The sequence below is a fragment of the Dermacentor silvarum genome, chromosome 7 (assembly GCF_013339745.2).
Source record: "Dermacentor silvarum isolate Dsil-2018 chromosome 7, BIME_Dsil_1.4, whole genome shotgun sequence".
NCBI classification, from domain to species: Eukaryota; Metazoa; Arthropoda; class Arachnida; order Ixodida; family Ixodidae; genus Dermacentor; species Dermacentor silvarum.
Genome location: NC_051160.1, coordinates 9,301,541 through 9,319,149, shown reverse-complemented (window position 1 = coordinate 9,319,149; position 17,609 = coordinate 9,301,541). Strand labels below are relative to the sequence as shown.

The 17,609-nt window shown below is 49.4% G+C and overlaps 1 protein-coding gene across 1 annotated transcript; it reads left to right on the top strand.

The window, feature by feature from the left end:
• The first annotated feature begins 5,959 nt into the window (after positions 1 to 5,959).
• On the top strand, positions 5,960 to 17,304 carry LOC119457523 (acetylgalactosaminyl-O-glycosyl-glycoprotein beta-1,3-N-acetylglucosaminyltransferase). The gene is made up of 3 exons (XM_037719119.2): positions 5,960 to 9,285; positions 12,231 to 12,481; positions 13,898 to 17,304. The coding sequence occupies exons 1-3, from the start codon at positions 8,792 to 8,794 to the stop codon at positions 14,377 to 14,379; spliced, it is 1,227 nt and encodes a 408-aa protein (XP_037575047.1). The 5' UTR covers positions 5,960 to 8,791; the 3' UTR covers positions 14,380 to 17,304.
• Positions 17,305 to 17,609: the final 305 nt, after the last annotated feature.

Sequence of the window (17,609 nt, the reverse complement as noted above, 5' to 3'; positions counted from 1 at the left end):
GTTTGGCGTCGCCCTGAAACCTGATTAGATCAAGCAGGCTGTTTGTCGCCGCCGTGTTTCAAAAGAGACGTCAATAAAAATAGCAATCATCCTCACCACTTAGTTTATTCAGGGGCTTATACTACTGGTGTCAGTGCTACACGTGTCTCTTGTTCTGTGACATGTCGGACCGGCGCAAAATAGTCTGCCCGTTTATTAAACGATGCAGATATTCAAGAACATTGAATCATGCTGAAAGTCGAGAACGTCTTATGAGCTCTTCCAATTAATTACTTTGGCGTTGATCACGTGGTGTCATCAAGGGACATTGACTGCGACAAAGATGCCATGTTGCCCAAGGAACAATAATTAACCTAATTTTAAGAATTGACCGCTTATCTGCTTGCTTCGCTGCAAGTGACGTCGAAAGACGATAGTCTTCTGCCGCCCCTGCTACGTAACACCCTCTCTTCTCCCGCCTCCCACCCCTCACGCTCTTCCCCTCCCCTCTCACTCCTCCCATGATGGATGCAATGGAGGTTTTGCTGAATTCAATTCAAATTTCCCGCGTTCGCCCTGCCCTCGCGCTATCTGTTGGGACGTTTTATTACTGTTGGCTTAAGCCGGCTACAGAGCCGCGGCTTCAGTCGGCTTGTTTTTAACGCGTAGCGTCGCTCCGACACCATTTCTAACGCGTTGATTTTTCATTTACTAACGTGAAAACCAGTCCAATGTGTATTCTTAAAGGAACGCTGCGGATCACGGTTATGTACATATAATTTTGCCTCAAATAGGCCTGAGGTTTCCTTTGCGCTGTATAATGTTGACGCGTGTGACCCCTTGCCACCAGTGCTAGTAGCTCGCTTGGTTCTGGCCGGGCGATTGAATCGAGTGACCAAGATTTTCGCGTTTAGGCAGCCCAAGAAACACTATCGTCTTTAATAAATAATTTTCCTGTCCTAACTTTTGTTTGAATTCTCAAATTTAAAGGGGCCCTCAACCACTTTTTTATTGAAGTCGAGAAATGCATTTGAAGTTAAAATAGTATATATTTGACAAATACTTTGCCGCAAAACATACTTCAATGCGATCAGCGCACGGTGTAAAAAATACTTCAGGTGTTGACACTCCGCCCAACGGCGTGGACAGATCGTGTTCGCTCTAGCCACGCCCCATCGGCCCCTGAGCCGCAGCGCCCGCCACGCAGCTGCGGCCGCCGCATGTGCCACAAGGAAGGCAGGAAAGAGTGGAGAAGGAAAGGCAGGGAGGTTAACCAGTTCAGCACAACCGGTTTGCTACCCTACACATGGGAGCCACAGCTACACCATATGGGTGTTCTGTGGCTACACTGTCACGGCCGCCTGGATCGGCGCGCGCGGCGGGGCCGCGCGCCGCCGATCCAGGTGGCCGTGACACCGTGGCTGTAGCACATGCGCCGGCCGCAGCTAAGTGAGGGGCGCTGCGGCTCAGGGGACGATGCGGCGTGGCTACAGCGAACTAGGGAGCCTACATTCAAACGCTCTTTGGCGTTGCATGTAGGCTCCCTAACAGCGAACACTATCTGTCCGCGCTCTCCGCCGCGGCGGGCGGCGATCGAGTGTCAACACCTATATTTCTTACACCTTGGTTCAGCAGAAGCAGAGTTACTGGCAATCAAACGTCACCTAAAGCGGTGCTTCCGCCCTTGCTTCAATGCCTTGCACTACGAAGGCTACGGCGGAGCGGGGCGTGCCCACAACGCTCCGCCTACTGAACGTCACCGTGGCGCGCATTTCAAGTTTGATTTTGGATGTTCACGTAGACGCCGCTACTTACGATTTTGACGGCTACAACACGCCAAACGTAGCCAAGCGCGGTTGTCCTCGGCGTGCCTCAGTGCGCTCAGCCAGTGGACTCTTCGCGGCAGCCGCGGTATCTACGCTACGTAGCCAACCGCAGTTACATTTTATTTATTTATTCAATACTGCGCACTCAAGGTCCAAGCAGGGTGGTCAATACAAATACAAACAAAGCAGCAAAAATCAAAAGAAATAGCAACAAAAGAACAATACCGATGCAGGCTCAAAATGGTAATTCACAATCTGATCACTTGCCTTAGTAAGGCAGTTCCAATCATGTATGGTCCTTGGAAAATGAGAAAATTTCAGCAGGTCAGTGCGAGCAAAATATGGAGTCGAGCGCGTTTTGTTGGTGGTGTCGGGTGGGTCTGCTAGTTAAGGGTGACAAATACGGTGATAGATCTAAAGCTAGCTTGCTATTCAAAAGTTGGGAAAGAAATTCTAATCTAATTTTTTATTCGACTCCTCTGTTACACCGCACAAGAGCGGTGTAACAGAGGAGTTTAACATTAGTAGGAGCAGTTCTAAGTTTATGTTTCATGACACATAGCTTGCGAAAGGCAGATGAGCAAACATTGTCAATATGAAGATTCCGAGATAGGTTAGAAGTCAGTGTCACACCGAGATATTTGTAACAACTTACCTGTTGTAATAGTAAAGACCTAATAAGTAAGTATACGAAAGTGGATTCTTTTTCCGAGTTACTGGAAGGCAGACACATTTGCTTATGTTTAGTGACATTTCCCATTGTTTACACCATTCATGTACACCCGTGAGCAAAAGTATACGGACCACAGGGTCGCCGAAAAAACTGAATTTCTTCTTAATTGACACGCCTAAACTGAAATTTACGAGTACACTGGAAAGTTCGCAATGCCAAGTTTAGACTGCAGTCTTTAATTTCAAGGTTCATTCGCAGGCAGTTGAAAAAATCGGCTTTTTCGCGCAATCCCTCGTCCGCATACTTTTGCTCACGGGTGTACATTACCCAGACTAGTGTTGAGGTCTTTGTAATCGTTAGTGCAAATACTTTCTTTAAACAGGACACAATCATCAGCAAATAATCTAATTTCTACACCAGGGTGAACAACATCAACAATATCATTAATATACAATAGAAATAGCAAAGGGCCTAGCACACTACATGCAACTGCTACGTATGCGCGGCGTTTGCTTTGTGCACGACAGGTCGCGCTCGCGCTCATATATGCTTTAGTCTGGCCGTGCTACGTGGTGCGGACCGGCTTTGTCCCTCACCAGCTTGACCGACGGATAGTAGCCACATGCAAATTGCGCATTTTGAAGAGCTATCAATAGTTCAATACGAAGCAAAGTCTGCCAAGGCTCCTAACCAGGAGCGGCCAGCAGTGAACGCGCGCTGGCAAGCATGCGTGTGGTCTGACTTTATGTTTCGCGTGGTTCGAGGCTAGTTGAGGGTTCAAAGCCAGTCGAAATTAGTGAGACCTAACGGCTACGACACCAATAAGCGGCCTGGTCAGTGTTTAGTTCCTACGCGGGTGGCCGCGGCCGAGCTTGAGCAGACGATAGTCGGCTCTTCCGGAAGTACGTAATTATTATGACTTGCAAGCTGTCATTAGGCAGCTTTTATCCCGGTCACCTTTTTTTTCATCGTAAATTTTCTGTCTTGGTGAAAATAAAATTTATTTATTTATTTATTTATTTATTTATTTATTTATTATTTATTTATTTATTTATTTATTGTCTCTTACTTCAGCCTGTTTATTAAACTGCGTCAATAAATATGCACAGTAACTGTATGAAGAAGCGGATTGATGCAAACACCCTCCTTGATTCGTCAGCTGTTGGCCAATAGGAGCCGCGTATGGGAATCAGCTGTATTACCAAATAAAGCGTCCAGAAAAGACTGAGGAGCAGACTTCAGTTGAACAGAGAGCGTTTGAGAAAAAGGTGTCTTCACGCTCCGCTTGCGAGCTCCACGCGCCGCGTACGACTGCAAAGCTTGGCTGAGATGTTCACAACTTCACATTAGGGAGTTTTAGAATAGGGCCCCAAAGAAATAGCGTCGACACCACTGCGCATGCGCGAGACGCTAACTGCGTTTGGGTTTTGCGTTGGGCACGCTATTTCACCGATTTAGCGGGAGCCCCAAAAGCAGCCCCAAAAGCTTTGCGTCAACAAACATGGCGGCACCCATCGAAGCGACGGCTCTCCGAGTACCAAACTCGGCTTGATTCTTGGTAACGCGTGAAGTTCGTACGCTAGCAGAAGTGACTGCGGTTATCGCTTTCTCTCAACTAACGTGTGTAATGAAGATTGATTCATTAGACGCCGCTGATTCCGAATTCGATTGTCGATTTCATCGCTCGTAGGCCTAACATGGATTAGCTTGGCTGGTGAAGGCACGTCAAGTTGGTTAATCAAAATTAGGCGCAACAAATCGCTTGCTGCTAATAGAATAATCTCTCAATTGTAATTAAACGCAAAACCACGAAAGTCAAAATTACTCTTCCTATCATAAAATGGTATAGTTTATTTTAATATTTATAATAATTTTTCTTTGACACCGTAGTCACGCTCCGCTTGCGAGCTCCACGCGCCGCGTACGACTGCAAAGCTTGGCTGAGATGTTCACATTAGCGTGTGCTATCCGCGGACTTTGCTCAGGACCCCTTTGAAAAAATGTAAAATGTCCAGCAAAATATTGCGAATAAATAGCACTTGAATTAAATGCCTGCTAATGTGTTAGAAATTGAATTTGTTGCACATCGGAAATACAACCGGCACCCAAAGGGCCCATGTTCCTTTAATAAGGACAAGGAATAATAATTATAGGCGGGCACATAAGCTACACTTGCGAGTTCCCTTGTCAAGTAGTAATAATAGTAGTACTGTCGAGCCTCATCGTTACAACGTCTCGTAAGACGTGGAAATATTTTCGTTATATCCGATATTCATTATAAGCGTGGATTCGATACATGCAGATATCTGCGAGTATTTTATATTTATTTTGTTATATCAAATAAGTTGTTACGTCCGTGTTCGTTTTATAGAGGCCTGACTAGTAGTAGTGGGAGGCGTGCTTTATCCCGGCGGGAAAAGTACGGTATGTACGTACATAAACACTATATAATTAATTAAATATATTTCCATGGGTTTGCCTTCGACAAAGAAGTATACATCTTAAAACAACTAGAGTTAGTCATTAGACAAGTAATTATGCAACTTTTGACCAAAACAGTCAGATGATAGATGTTAATGCAACATTTGAAGCCCGTTATCTAAGGAGTTCATAACCATTTCCGCACCTGCGAAAAGCAGATGCTGTTAATTTTCTGCAGCAAGCATGAAGCGAGCGTTACCCATTTTATATTCGCCCAACAATGGTGCATATACAGTCACATAGGTCACTCGATCAGAGTTGTCCTCTACTTCAGGGACGTCACTCAGAGGTGTCGGCTTAGTTGCTCTTCGGCAGCTCAGTTTCGGATTTTCTGGCAGGAATTCATTACGCTGCAGAAATGAGAAGCATCAGTTTTTTGAATGTCTGGAAACGGCTATGAACTCGCACCGAATTCGCCAGTGTTGGTGTCCATGGTTAGTTCTTACAGTCCGCTGCAGCTCAATTGCTGTATTTACCGCCACTGATATGTGAAGATCATTGTTCGTAGTTTCTCCTAGTTTTCGTTTTCTACTCATTCTCTCTCTCTCTATATTTTTTCCCGTTTTTTATTTCTTCATTGCCTCCTTTCCTTCTTTTTTCCTTTCTCTTTCTGTCTCGTATATGAGAATTTCATACGCTTGAAATATGGCACCTGATGTCGTTAGGAAGCTTATTCTTACACCGTGCTAGGAAGTGAAGCCGGTATGAGGGTGACCGGTATCAACCACGTGGTTTTCAACGCTCTAGCAAGTCACGCGTCCTAACCGCGCCAACTTACCGATAGATGGCGCCACTTTCCTGTTCCCTCCGCCTCGTCCTTGGTGCCCATCATCTGTCTACTACCGACCTCGCCCAACCGCACGCGCTCACGCGCGTCGTCTGCTACACGCGCTACGTCGCTGTCGTCTGCTCCACGCTTGGAACGGCGCCAACAGTACCATGTATGTAGTAAGTAGCAGCGCGCGCGCGCTCTCGCCGTACGTGCGTGCGTCGCCCACCCTTTCCCGATGCCGCCGGTATATAGCAGTACAGAAGAGGCGTGGCACCTTTGACACCTGCGGCGGCGGCGAGATTAATGCTATCCGAGAGGCGGATGCACGTCGCGTAATGTCGGCGTGCGGTGGAGGAGAAACCAAACCCGACCGTTGCTAATAGTCGTGCGCGAGCTAGCGAGCGAAGCGCGGTTCTGAATGTAGTTAGTAGGTATCGTCTGCTCCGGGCTACATCGCGCGTCGTCTGCTGCCGAAGCGAGCACCGCTGCCATCGTCTGCTTCTTCTGCTGTTGCTGATGTTCATGCATGCCCGGTTATTTTTTCGTCTTTATTTCCTGAACCTCGTCGTGGTCGACGCTTGACGGAAGGAGGGGGCCGTGCCGAACCGCGCCCCTCGGTCTCCCGCAGTTCATCGGTTATACGCCCCGCTGCGACTTCCGGACCCCCGGCGGAGCCGACGTAAAGTACTGCGAGTCGTCGCAGTGAGCAGCTAAATCGGCATCAACGACGGGCTCGTTTTCAACGTGTGGCTCGTTTGGCCGTGCCCGGGTGGGATATATAACAGGTGGGCCAGCTAGACCAAGCCCACGCGCGGCCGGCAGCCGCCACCGGCGTGCAAAAATCTGCGTGGGCTTTCTCCTTCGACGCGTGTACTTCAACGGGCGGCAGCCCAAGGCCCCTTTCGCTGGGAGTCGTGTAAGTACGTATTCCGCACGACAGCGCGCGCGAGCGTGAGTGTGTGTGTGTGCTTTCGAGAAGTGGCCGTCGTTTGAAGGAGGACGCTATGTGTGACGCGATCGCCAGATGCGGATGGATGCTGTCCCAGCTTCGAAGACCGGGCTAGCTGCTGAACGGTGACTCCGGTACGTAACGTCCCTGCAGGCCTGTGGGGTGCGCGCGGGACAATCTGTATACCTCAATGTTTCTGTGAAAAAAGTTCCAGCAGCATGATTCGGCAACTACGTCGCTGAAACTGTGCGTTGTACAATGTCCTGCCTGGTGCACGTTTCTGGAGGGTCAGTTTGCGTTCTTCTGGGTGCGGCGTTTCGATTCGACTTGGAATGAAAATCGAAAATGCGAATTTTGAATGATCGCCTCCACGCAGCTCACTACTGGTGGCTACTAAGTCTTCCATCATGGACAAGTAGACTCGTCGAATGACAGAAGTGCTGTAGTCGTAGTCGTAGATACACGAGTGGCTCTCAGTTGCTTATAGGCATGCAAATTAGGTGTACGTTCGTTCGACACCCTTATTTTGATACCCGATAACGACATATTCATGGGTCATACATTGGTAAATGCCAACTGATCCGTTTCCTACTAAAAGCTCGTTGCCTAAGCCGTTGTGAGATTACCGCTTGCCATTATCTCGCCGGGTAACGAGGAAGAGAACCAGACCCATGTTTAGCGGTGATCAGTCACGACACGACTTCTATGTCGGCGAAGGATTGCGAAAACGTGGAGGCTGGTTTCCAAGGTCGAGGGAAGCCGGAAAGTCATCTTCGTTCTCCCATTAATTAATGTGTTGACGTCTCAGTCGTCGAAACATGTCGATATATAGCTGCTAAAGAGCATATAGCTAGAGACGCTAAAGAGTGATACAGCTGTAAAACAGTGAACAGGGAGACGCCGTTGAAAGGCGTCCTGCTAACGCTGATTGAATATATATTACTCAAGATTAATCAATACTTCTTAGTAGCTTGTCTTTCTATGAACGTACTGTGTATAGACAGCGGGCTGAAAGTCGTGTGCGCTGATTGCACCTTAAGACTACGTAACGTTCGCAATTGGCTGTATGGTTTTTCATTTCAACTGACCATATGTCAGCCATTCATGGACACACTTTTAATCAACGCAGTAATGATCCACATAAGGAATATTCCCACCGTGGCGGTGTAGTTGGCTGACATCCCGACGGGCCGTCAACTTCACACCAAGGGACGCATATATCGCACCCTGGTAACGGAATGAAACCCACCTTTGCGCAATCAATTCCGCGGTCAGAGAACAGCGGTTTCGAAGCAACGTCATTTTTTCCTGTCGTCGAAAAACGCGTGAACACCGATCACGCGTCCGGTGGCTGCTGTTCATGAATTTCAGAAGCAGACCGTGGTGTGTCAGTGAGTACTCTATAGCGTTCTACACTTTTCGCGAAAACGTCCATGAATATATTTTACACAAAATTAATGAATATTTCTTAGTAGCTTGTCTTTCAACGAGTAAAAGAATGAATGCACCATTAGCCGCCCTTCTGCAGGCCTAAGTGGACCTTTCTACAAAATATCTAGGTCTTCGATGGGCGTGAGAGGTTACGGGGATGTCCAGTACAATCTGGCATGGCCGACGTGCCGCCGGTTGAAACCCACGTCCTCGATAGCAACCGCTGGTGTGCTGACCAAGCCACATTCCGTATATAGACCCCATCTGTCGCTTTCTTCGTGTACTTGACCTTGTCTGAAAGGTCTTGCGAAGTCAAACTGTTCGTGGTAGTATAATACTATACTCTGCGGTACAAGTTCGCATCGCGGGATCGAAAAATTTCGCTGACCTATAAGTGTTTCCCTTTTTTTCCGGAATTTCTCGAACAAGTCGTAACTCGCAGTGCTCTACACAGTGGTCGAGTGTTGTAAATGAGTGTGCGTGCTAACGGTGAAATTCAGCGCGGCCCGCGTCTTGACGGCAAATTTCAAGCCCTGTAGATCCTTCTTGTTATATAATGACAGTCGCCCATCTGTTTTCCTCATTCGTACAAGTCGACCTCTACTGGAAAGTTTTGAGAGAAGTTTAAAAACTGCTGTATAGCGCAGCGTTGGACTATATAACTAACGGTGCGATCCAGCATGGCTCGCTTCTGGATCGGAAAGTTGAAGCCCAGCGCCTTGTTGGCGACCGTCGCCGTGTTGGGTCTCTACTACGTTCTGCTGAAGACTTCGCCCGGGACGTTGCGACAGACGCCTCGTCAATTCAAACCCAAACAGCGTAGCGTGCAGTCGTGCGTACACGACCCAATTCCGTGTCCCCGACTGCGCTACGCCGACAGGCGGCTGGCGAAGGACGACGACGCGGAGACCCCCGAGTCGATGGGGCTGATCGACCTGGCCAACTTCACCTACCTACTGGACTCGCCACCGTGCGGAACCTCGGGTCGCGACACGCTGCTGGTTCTCGTCCACTCGGCCGCGGCGCACTTTGCCGAGCGTGACGTCATCCGCAGCACGTGGGGCGCCAGCGGCACCGGATGGCCTAGCAATGTGACGCTCAGGGTCGTCTTCATGCTGGCCAGGACGCCCGAGGACCCGGCGCTCGAAGACCGGATGGAACGCGAGAACCGCAGGTCAGTTCAGTGCCTGGGGGAGATGGGGGTCTCTTTTACACTATAAATTATAGTCAAACTCGGTCGCCGTAATTCTTCTTTGGTGATAAATGTTATTTGCGCACCACTTGAAACGAGGAGTATAGGAAACGACCGACACAAGCGCAAACTTTCAGCTGGTTTTAATTCCGTATTTCCTAGTCCTCGTTTCAAGTGGTGCGCAAATAACATTTATCATGAATTGTTACTAACTAGCCCTAACCAGTATACTCTTCTTCTTTGGGAGTCTGCTAGGCCTAACAGGTTTCCACGGATAATTAATTAACCTGTGGCGGGATTAATGTGTATACACCGTTCGCGGTGCCATTTCAGTTATTCGGGCCTATCGGTCTAGCCGCTATCTTGCCGAATTGCCGCGTCCACGTATCAGTTTTCTTTCTTTTTTTTTTTTCATGTATGCAGCATCATATGCAGCATCCATATTTGCACATGAGCCTGATCGCAGTCAGTTCAACAGGGCTGAACTTTCTGCGATATGAAGATTGTTTGGAAACAAAGCTCGCAGCAAACAGAACATGAGGTGCTCTTTCCTATGCGAAAAAAAAATAATATCTAGACATCTGCCGTTTTCGCATGATATGTTATGTGGTTAGGCGGACATTATTACCAGAAATAAGAAATTCAACAGTGACATTGCTAATTGCCTAAAATGGTGTAATAGTTTGTTAATTTATCACTTTATAGGGCACCATGTTGCAATAGCGAAATTCAAAACAAGGAGTAGTGAAATCCTGCCTATTTACTAGAAATTCTGAGATTAACACAACTTTCGAGATACCCGTCCGAAAAGACTACTAAAGAAGCCATCGGCGTTCCTGTTAATATTGCCCTGAGCTGCTAGATGGAATGCTTTCTGGAAACAATTAATGGGAACGCCAATGTATTTTTTGCACATTTTAATGTCTCATATCTCGATAGTGGCACTAGTCTTAGAATTTCTGTTATCTAGACGTGACTTCACTACTGCGCTACTTCAATTTTACAATTTGCAGCATGTGTTCTAAAGTTAGTAGTTAAAATGTTAATTAGCACATTTAGGTAATTTGTGAAATTATATCAGTGAGATTTTGCTGGATGCGAATGTCCGCATAACCACGTAGCCTGCCTGCAGAAATACCACGGGCCTAGACAGTGACAGTCTTGACAAGAAAAACACGCCTGGTATATAGCGAAGCCTGCGCTCGGCACTAAGAACAACAGAATATGTTAATATGTCTGGAGAACCTGAACATGTACGAATGGCTAGGAAGAAAATAAAATGAAAGTTATCAAAGATGCACTCTGTGTGGTCCCATCCTGTACTTCCGCGGTGTATCGCTCCGGACCTTGTCGTGCTGTCAAGCATTTGCGCGATCGCCCCGTTGTCCAACGATGGCGTCTGCAGCAGATAGCAGACGACGCCGGCATGTCTTCTGCACGGCGTCGTCTGCACCGCGGAACTTCTCTTGTCGTCTGCGACAGGAGCTTCAGCGTCAATGTCATGAAGGCTGTGAGCTAACCTTATGGTATAAATATAGAAAAGGGGTATAGTCTACGTCTTTGAGGAGCTTCTATAGTTTCTTGCCGCGCGCGTGTTTGAATGCGACCGTCACTGCATGCTATGTCCTGAACTCGACTGCCGTCGAATAAGCGGGGCTTGCAAACCAATTCGCCGTAGTAAACGATCACCAAACCAATTTTATTGTTTTGGATATATACATGCACACTGTATGCCGCGATGTTTTTTCTGCGTGTGAAACTCGGGTATACTCCGGATTCGTATTATGTATGCCGTCAGAAAAACAGCTCCTGACTTGAAGAACCTTGACTTCTCCGCGCTTGTTTGCACCACGATTGCACCGCTGCCGAAAATTTGCACCAGCAACGAAGTAAAATACACTTGGTTACTGCAATATTACCTCTGTATTTGTCTGATTGAGCTCTGCACCACCAGGTGTCTGGCACCGTACAGGCCGTTCAGGTTTGCGCCTCCGCTCATCCGGTAAAATACCCAGTCCGGTTGCGTTTAACCCAATACCGGACACGCTTAAACACTCCAGTGTTGCTCGCAGTGGGACGACGCGCTCACAAAGAGTGTATAGACAGAGGGAAACGAACGCTTCGTCTTCCTCTCGCTTCAACGACACATCTCCGAAACTCGAGATTACGTCACCTCCACGACTAAACGCGAGGGAGGAGAGCGCACGTGAAGCCACGACCATGTCGGCTCGCCTGAACTTTGCACCCGCCGCAGTTAACCTGCATGATAGGATACATGCTCCAAGAGCATTAGACATCCAACTCGGGACATCCGCTGCCAGCGCCGTAAAGCTGCTCGCATGTCGAGAGCGCAGCGTTGAGGAGAGTTATCTTTCTCGTTACATAGCTATAGTTCCTTATTTATGACTAGGAATGGAGAATATCATTCCTAGTCACGCTAAAGACAGCCACGAAGCAATGCAAAATTACTGCAAGTCAAGGCAAAATGTAAACATTACTGCCTTTTAAGCGTATTTGTGTTTACCATGAATGGATGGATTCCTTCCTTGATTCTTTTCTCCACTACCGGCTACCGCATCATAAATACAGATGAACCCTGATATATCGAACCCACACATGACGAAGTATTTTGTATAACGAACAGCAGTAAAATCCCCTTGAAAATTTTTTGTACAGCATCTTTATTTTATATATCGAATTACCTATATATCGAACTTATTGTGTGATCCCCTTCGGATTCGACACATCCCGGTTCTACTGTATGTGTTTAAATTATAGGCGAGTTTGGGGTATATCCGAACTGCCTGACGATGATCCTACTGCTTTTAGTGCTTAAGCCTGTTCGTTGGCTCATAACCGCGCGGGACTATATAGTTACTTGACTCAACATCAAGGCGCGCTCCCCTAATTTCCCCTAATCGTTTCAGGTACGGCGACACGGTCCAGGGAAACTTCGTGGACTCGTACCGCAACCTGACGTACAAGCACGTGATGGCACTGCGATGGGCCTCGACTCGATGCGGTTCTGTCGCCATGGTGCTCAAGATGGACGACGACATCTTCGTGCACGTCTTCCAGCTGGCCGCCATACTGGACAAGGTGGCGGCGGCGGCGTCATTGAAGCCCAACGTGCTCTTTTGCTACGTCCAGAAGCAGATGCCCATCTCCAGGAGCGTGGGTGAGGATTCACAGAGGGGCTAACCATGCCCCATACATACGTATGCAGCTTACCAATCGCAGTAGATCTCCTGGTTGCCGCTGGACGTCCCTATACGAGATTCGCTGGGTGCATACCTGAAACAATCGAATCAATCAATCAATCAGTCAATCATTAAGTTAATAAATCATCTGGTTAGTGTTAACTTCGTTATCAAAAAGTGCAGACCTATGTATCCGGAGTGGTAGCCAACAATCTGTAGTTGCCGGCACATCATCATCAGCCTATATTTATGTCCACTGCAGGACGAAGGCCTCTCCCTGCGATCTCCAATTAGCCCTGTATTGCGCTAGCTGATTCCTACTTGTGCCTGCAAATTTTCTAACTTCATCACCCCACCTAGTTTTCTGCCGTCCTCGACTGCGCTTTCCTTCTCTTGGCACCCATTCTGTAACTCTAATGCTCCACCGGTTATCCATCCTACGCATTACATGGCCTGCCCAGCTCCATTTTTCCCCTCTTAATGTCCACTATAATATCGGCTATCCCAGTTTTCTCTCTGATCCACACCGCTCTCTTCCTATCTCTGTCCTGCCAGCACATAATAAATTGCATATACATTTTAGCCTTGGGGACAAATGAAGTGAACAAAATTTAAACAAAATGAACTTTTGGTTTTTGTGCTCGTGCTATCCTTCGCGTTTTGCGCGTAGATCAATGGGCGCGATGGCCAGAGCGTTTCAAGTACGTCCGGACTTTGTCACGCTGCACTTGGCATTTCCGCCGTATAAGGCTGTTGCTAAAATTTGAAAGTGCACAGCGGGTTATGCGGGGCACCGTTATAGAGGGGGCCCGGATTAATTTTGACCACCCGACCTGAAGCACGCAAGCGTTCTTGCACTTCGTCGCCATCGAAATGCGGCCCCCGGGAATCGAACCCGAGACCTCGTGCTCAGCAGCAGAACGATAGCCATGCACTGAACCATTAGGTCGTTATGTTCATTCTGTGAATTGCAGGTGAAGCTATATGTGTATTTTAGTTAGAACTATGTACCTGAAGCCGTGAAGCGCCGGGGGCACTGCAGAAAGAGGCCACGTGTTTTGAGCCCTAAAATTTTTTTCTTCTATTTTTATAGCTTTTAGAATGCAACCAGAGAGCATGGAATGAGTTCATAAAGTCTCTCGCGCCCAAATACGCTGCGTCGTCACAACTTCTGGCGCCATTTTGTCAAGCCTTGCATATTTCGTTATAAGCTCCCCGCAAATCACTCTGGGACTTCTGCGACGGTGTCCGACGGACACCAAACGACTAGGCGAGTCAGCCCGGCTATCACTTGGAAAGCACAGTTAATTGCCCCTAGGTTTTCCTTGGCCTTATTGTCTCTTGGCTCCCACAAGATTTCTCACCGTCTCTGTTCACTGACCCTGACCCTGCAGGCAGCAAGTGGAAGGTCGCGGAGAGCGAGTACCCGGGCTCCTTCTTCGAGGACTACTGTTCCGGCTGGGCCTACCTGGCCGACATGGCCGCCGTCCGGGCCATGGCGACCGAGGCCCAGTACCGCCCTTACTTCTGGGTCGACGACGTCCACGTCACCGGCACCCTTGCCCGGATGGGCGGCGTCTCTCGTTCCAGGATCAACCACAAGTACACGACCGAGGCGGACTCCTTGGCCCTGTGGGCCAAGCCCGGAGACCCGAGGGACTCCGGGCTGCTGGACTGGGGCTACGCCTTCGGACCGACGTGGGGTGACGTGGCGCTAGTGGCGAGGGCGCACCGCAAGGTCATCTGGTGCCGGAGGCACGCTTGCAAGTGCTGCTTCAAGGCGGTTAATGCGAACGCTGGCGGCGCCACCAACGGCAGTTCGGCCAGGAACGGCGTGATCGGCAAGGCCGTGGTGCAACGCTTGTCCGGAGTCTAGTCATTCATTTTTGTTTTGTTTTGTTTCGTAGATGACCCGGACGTGTTCTTGAGCAGTGATGAAATGCATGGGACTCAGTATACGGGCGGCCAAGTGAAAGTGCGAGATCGATTGATCCAGAACACTGCTTCGTATGAGAAAGCGCACAGTGCTGGTTTTGAAACTTGATGTCTTCGGCGCCATGCATCAAGCCCATCAGATGCACCTACCGGATGGATCGAGGGGTGCCAAAGGGAGCAATAGTCAGACACGCCTGCCCTCTGGCATTGACCAATCAGTGTCTGCAGCGTCGGACGTTCAATGCGCTCCGATACTTGACGTCTTTCGCGGTCGGTGTTGCTGTTGTCGACGGCTACTGTACCAGACAGTTAAAGGGCACTCAAACACTTTTGTTGCTTCTCATACCTTCGAGAAACCTACCGTGCTCGTATCACCTCTCGTCTGGGTTGTGATGTGCGTTTCGTTGCCTCACTGAGAAATAGATGCCATGACAGAACTTTCTTTTTTTCCTTTCCTAAGATATATTGTTGCGTACTTGCCGAACGAGACACGCCCGATGCGTGTCTGGGGCAGTACAGCTGTATTTCGCCGATATGAAGGGGTTGCTGCCTGCTGGACAGGCTTATTGTCGCGACAAGTGCTCCTTCTGGCAGCCTTATAGCTGGAGGACGCATCGTGCCTTGAAACTTTATTCTAAGCGCGACGTTACCCTTGCGGCTTTCAACTAAGCATGGTCACCTCACAGCCGTGATGAAAATAAACGTTGTTGTCGACCGTGTGGCGTTATTTTGGAGGCTGCATCTTGTCCCATGTACGCCATCCGCCCCCCTTTGTAACGGTGTAAGCATTGAAGACTTCCACCGGACACACACAGCTCAGATGTTTTACAAACAACGGCGCTGTCGTCAGGAACATTCGAAAGAAGCTTCCGGACCCCGCCTTCTTCACACGTGCACGCACGCACGCACGCACGCGCACACGCACTATGTACAGGCAGTGGCAAAAGTTCACGAGGTGCGAGTTAGCGAAAACATTCGTCGGCCTTCCACTCCGTGAAGATGGTTAACCAGCGAAGCTGAAACGTGCGGCCCCGGTGTTTATCGCTGGGTCAATCCCGTGGGTTCGTAGACTCGGTTTCAGCGGTGAATTAAATTTTATGCGTAAGTGTCAAATGACTCATTGAACGAAATGCAGCTCCACTAACGTGAAACCTGGGGAGGTGCGAAGCATGCAGTGATGTATCGCTAATGGGCTCATACTGCCTAAAGCAATGGCTCATAACCCCGTAAACGCGGCCTCCCCACTACGACGACAGAAGAGAAGTGAAATTCTACGCTGGTATGGTAAGCGGCAACGCAGCCAGCTGTGGAAGACGACGAAGAACGCGGGAGCAGTGGCACGAGCGCGTGCCGAGCGCGAGCATGAACCGCTTGCTTTACCGTGACGACGACGACAGGAGACGCCGACAGCACGAGCGCATAAGGTGCTTCGCACCTAAAAGTCGAATGTCGGCCCGGTTACCGCTTGCGGCCATTAAAGCAGTACAACCCTACATTGGTCGCGAGCACTTGTAGCACATTTGAAATCATGGAAGCGTTCCCAGGCTCAGCAAGTGTTCTGCTTTTTAATGCGATTAGCATTCTTAGCCTACCTCGCCCACTATTGATTGCTGCTCCTTCCAGCTATCTAGCCAAGAAACAGCGCTTTCACTCGCAAAAAAGAAAAAGGGAGAGAGAGAGAGAGGTACATGTCCTACTCCTAAAAGTGAGAACGCGCCCATTCTAGCTGACAATGCAAATTAAAGTTTTACATCTGAAATGGGCACCTGAAATAGTTTATTCGAAGTCAGATATGCCGAAGCCCCATTATACAGTGCCAGGGGGACAATACCGGCTGCGGTTAGGAGGCCGCGTTTGATTAAAGTTTCTTTGTTGTCTCCGAAGGTGTAGACGCTTGTGGTCTGTGGTGGCGCTGGAGCGCATGGGTGTGTTAAGCCAACATCCCTTACTACCTATTGTAAATAAATGTATGTGCCTTAATTGCTGGAATGCTAGTCGCGTGAATGTCGACAGTCATCGTGAGATTGGTTTTGCCGGAATTTTTAGAGCGCAGCTCTGCCTGCGGCGAGCGCCGGCGTCCTCGGCGTAACCGAGCGAACGAGCACAGCGAAGGAGGAAAGAGCGAACGCTGATTGCTGCGGGGGATGAAAGACGGAGATAGAGCACGAGGAGGAACGCGGAGGAGGAGGGCATGGCGAAAGCGTGAGAAGAAGAGCACAGTGCCGCGCAAGACGCCGGTTCGGCGGCGACGATGGCTGCGAGGTCGCGACAGAGTAGAGCGCGTCGTCTGTTCACCGATGACGCCACCGATACCATATATGGAAACAAAGCGCTGCATGAGCGGAGGTCTGTTTGCGGCTGCTGCTGCGAATCGCGCCCACGCGCTGCCTCTCGCGATCGCCAGATTGGCGAAGCAGTCCCGCCACACTTCGCTCCGTTTGCAACGTGACTCCCTAGACAGATTGTCCGCGCCAGTCAATATGTCGCGAAATGAAAACACGTATAGAGCTGTGCTCAAATTTCGCATTAGGGAGTATCGTAATCGTCGGTGATTTTTTTTTCTCATGCCTCTAGATAAGGCTGACAAATATATGGATCACCGTGACGTATGCGCATTCCGACTATGGCGCCACGAGGCAGTCAGTGCGGCAAACAAAGCGTTGATTTACATCGCACACCGCCTCGGCGCGTCAAGGTGTATACACCCCGAACGCCGCGCGGGCGCCTTTTCTATTTCAAAACGGCGCAAACCACGCGTCGGTCGCGACTCCTTCAGGAGGCGTTAAAGACCTCCAAGGTGCCGCCGTGCTATGGTAGGCGCTAAACCACCCCCTTCTTTTTGCATTTGACTGCCTCTGCTTTACCTCCTCGTCGCGCGACTGCTCCCCCAAGTCCGGAAGAAGAAGCCGGCTTCGCGGGTCCGTGCTGGAAGACTGCCAACCAGACGGCTGCCTGCCTGCTCCGAGCATCGGCTACACTCGTCTTGGAAAGAGCCAAACAGAAACACGAGGCTCGTACCTCGGAGCCGCGCTTCCGAGGGGTCCTCTGACAGCTGCGCAGCAATCTCGCAGTACCTTACGCAGTGCCCCCTGGTAGCGGTGAAAAAATAGCAGAGCTATGCGCGAGCCTGCCGAGAGGAAGGGAAGGATTCCTTCTTAACGTCTCGGCGTG

What these genes read in the sequence shown, in the direction of transcription:
- LOC119457523 (XM_037719119.2), top strand. Translation starts at nt 8,792, where the DNA reads ATGGCTCGCTTCTGGATCGGAAAGTTGAAGCCCAGCGCCTTGTTGGCG. An exon ending in ATGGAACGCGAGAACCGCAG is followed by an intron (nt 9,286 to 12,230) that starts GTCAGTTCAGTG and finishes TAATCGTTTCAG; the next exon opens with GTACGGCGACACGGTCCAGG. An exon ending in GCCCATCTCCAGGAGCGTGG is followed by an intron (nt 12,482 to 13,897) that starts GTGAGGATTCAC and finishes CTGACCCTGCAG; the next exon opens with GCAGCAAGTGGAAGGTCGCG.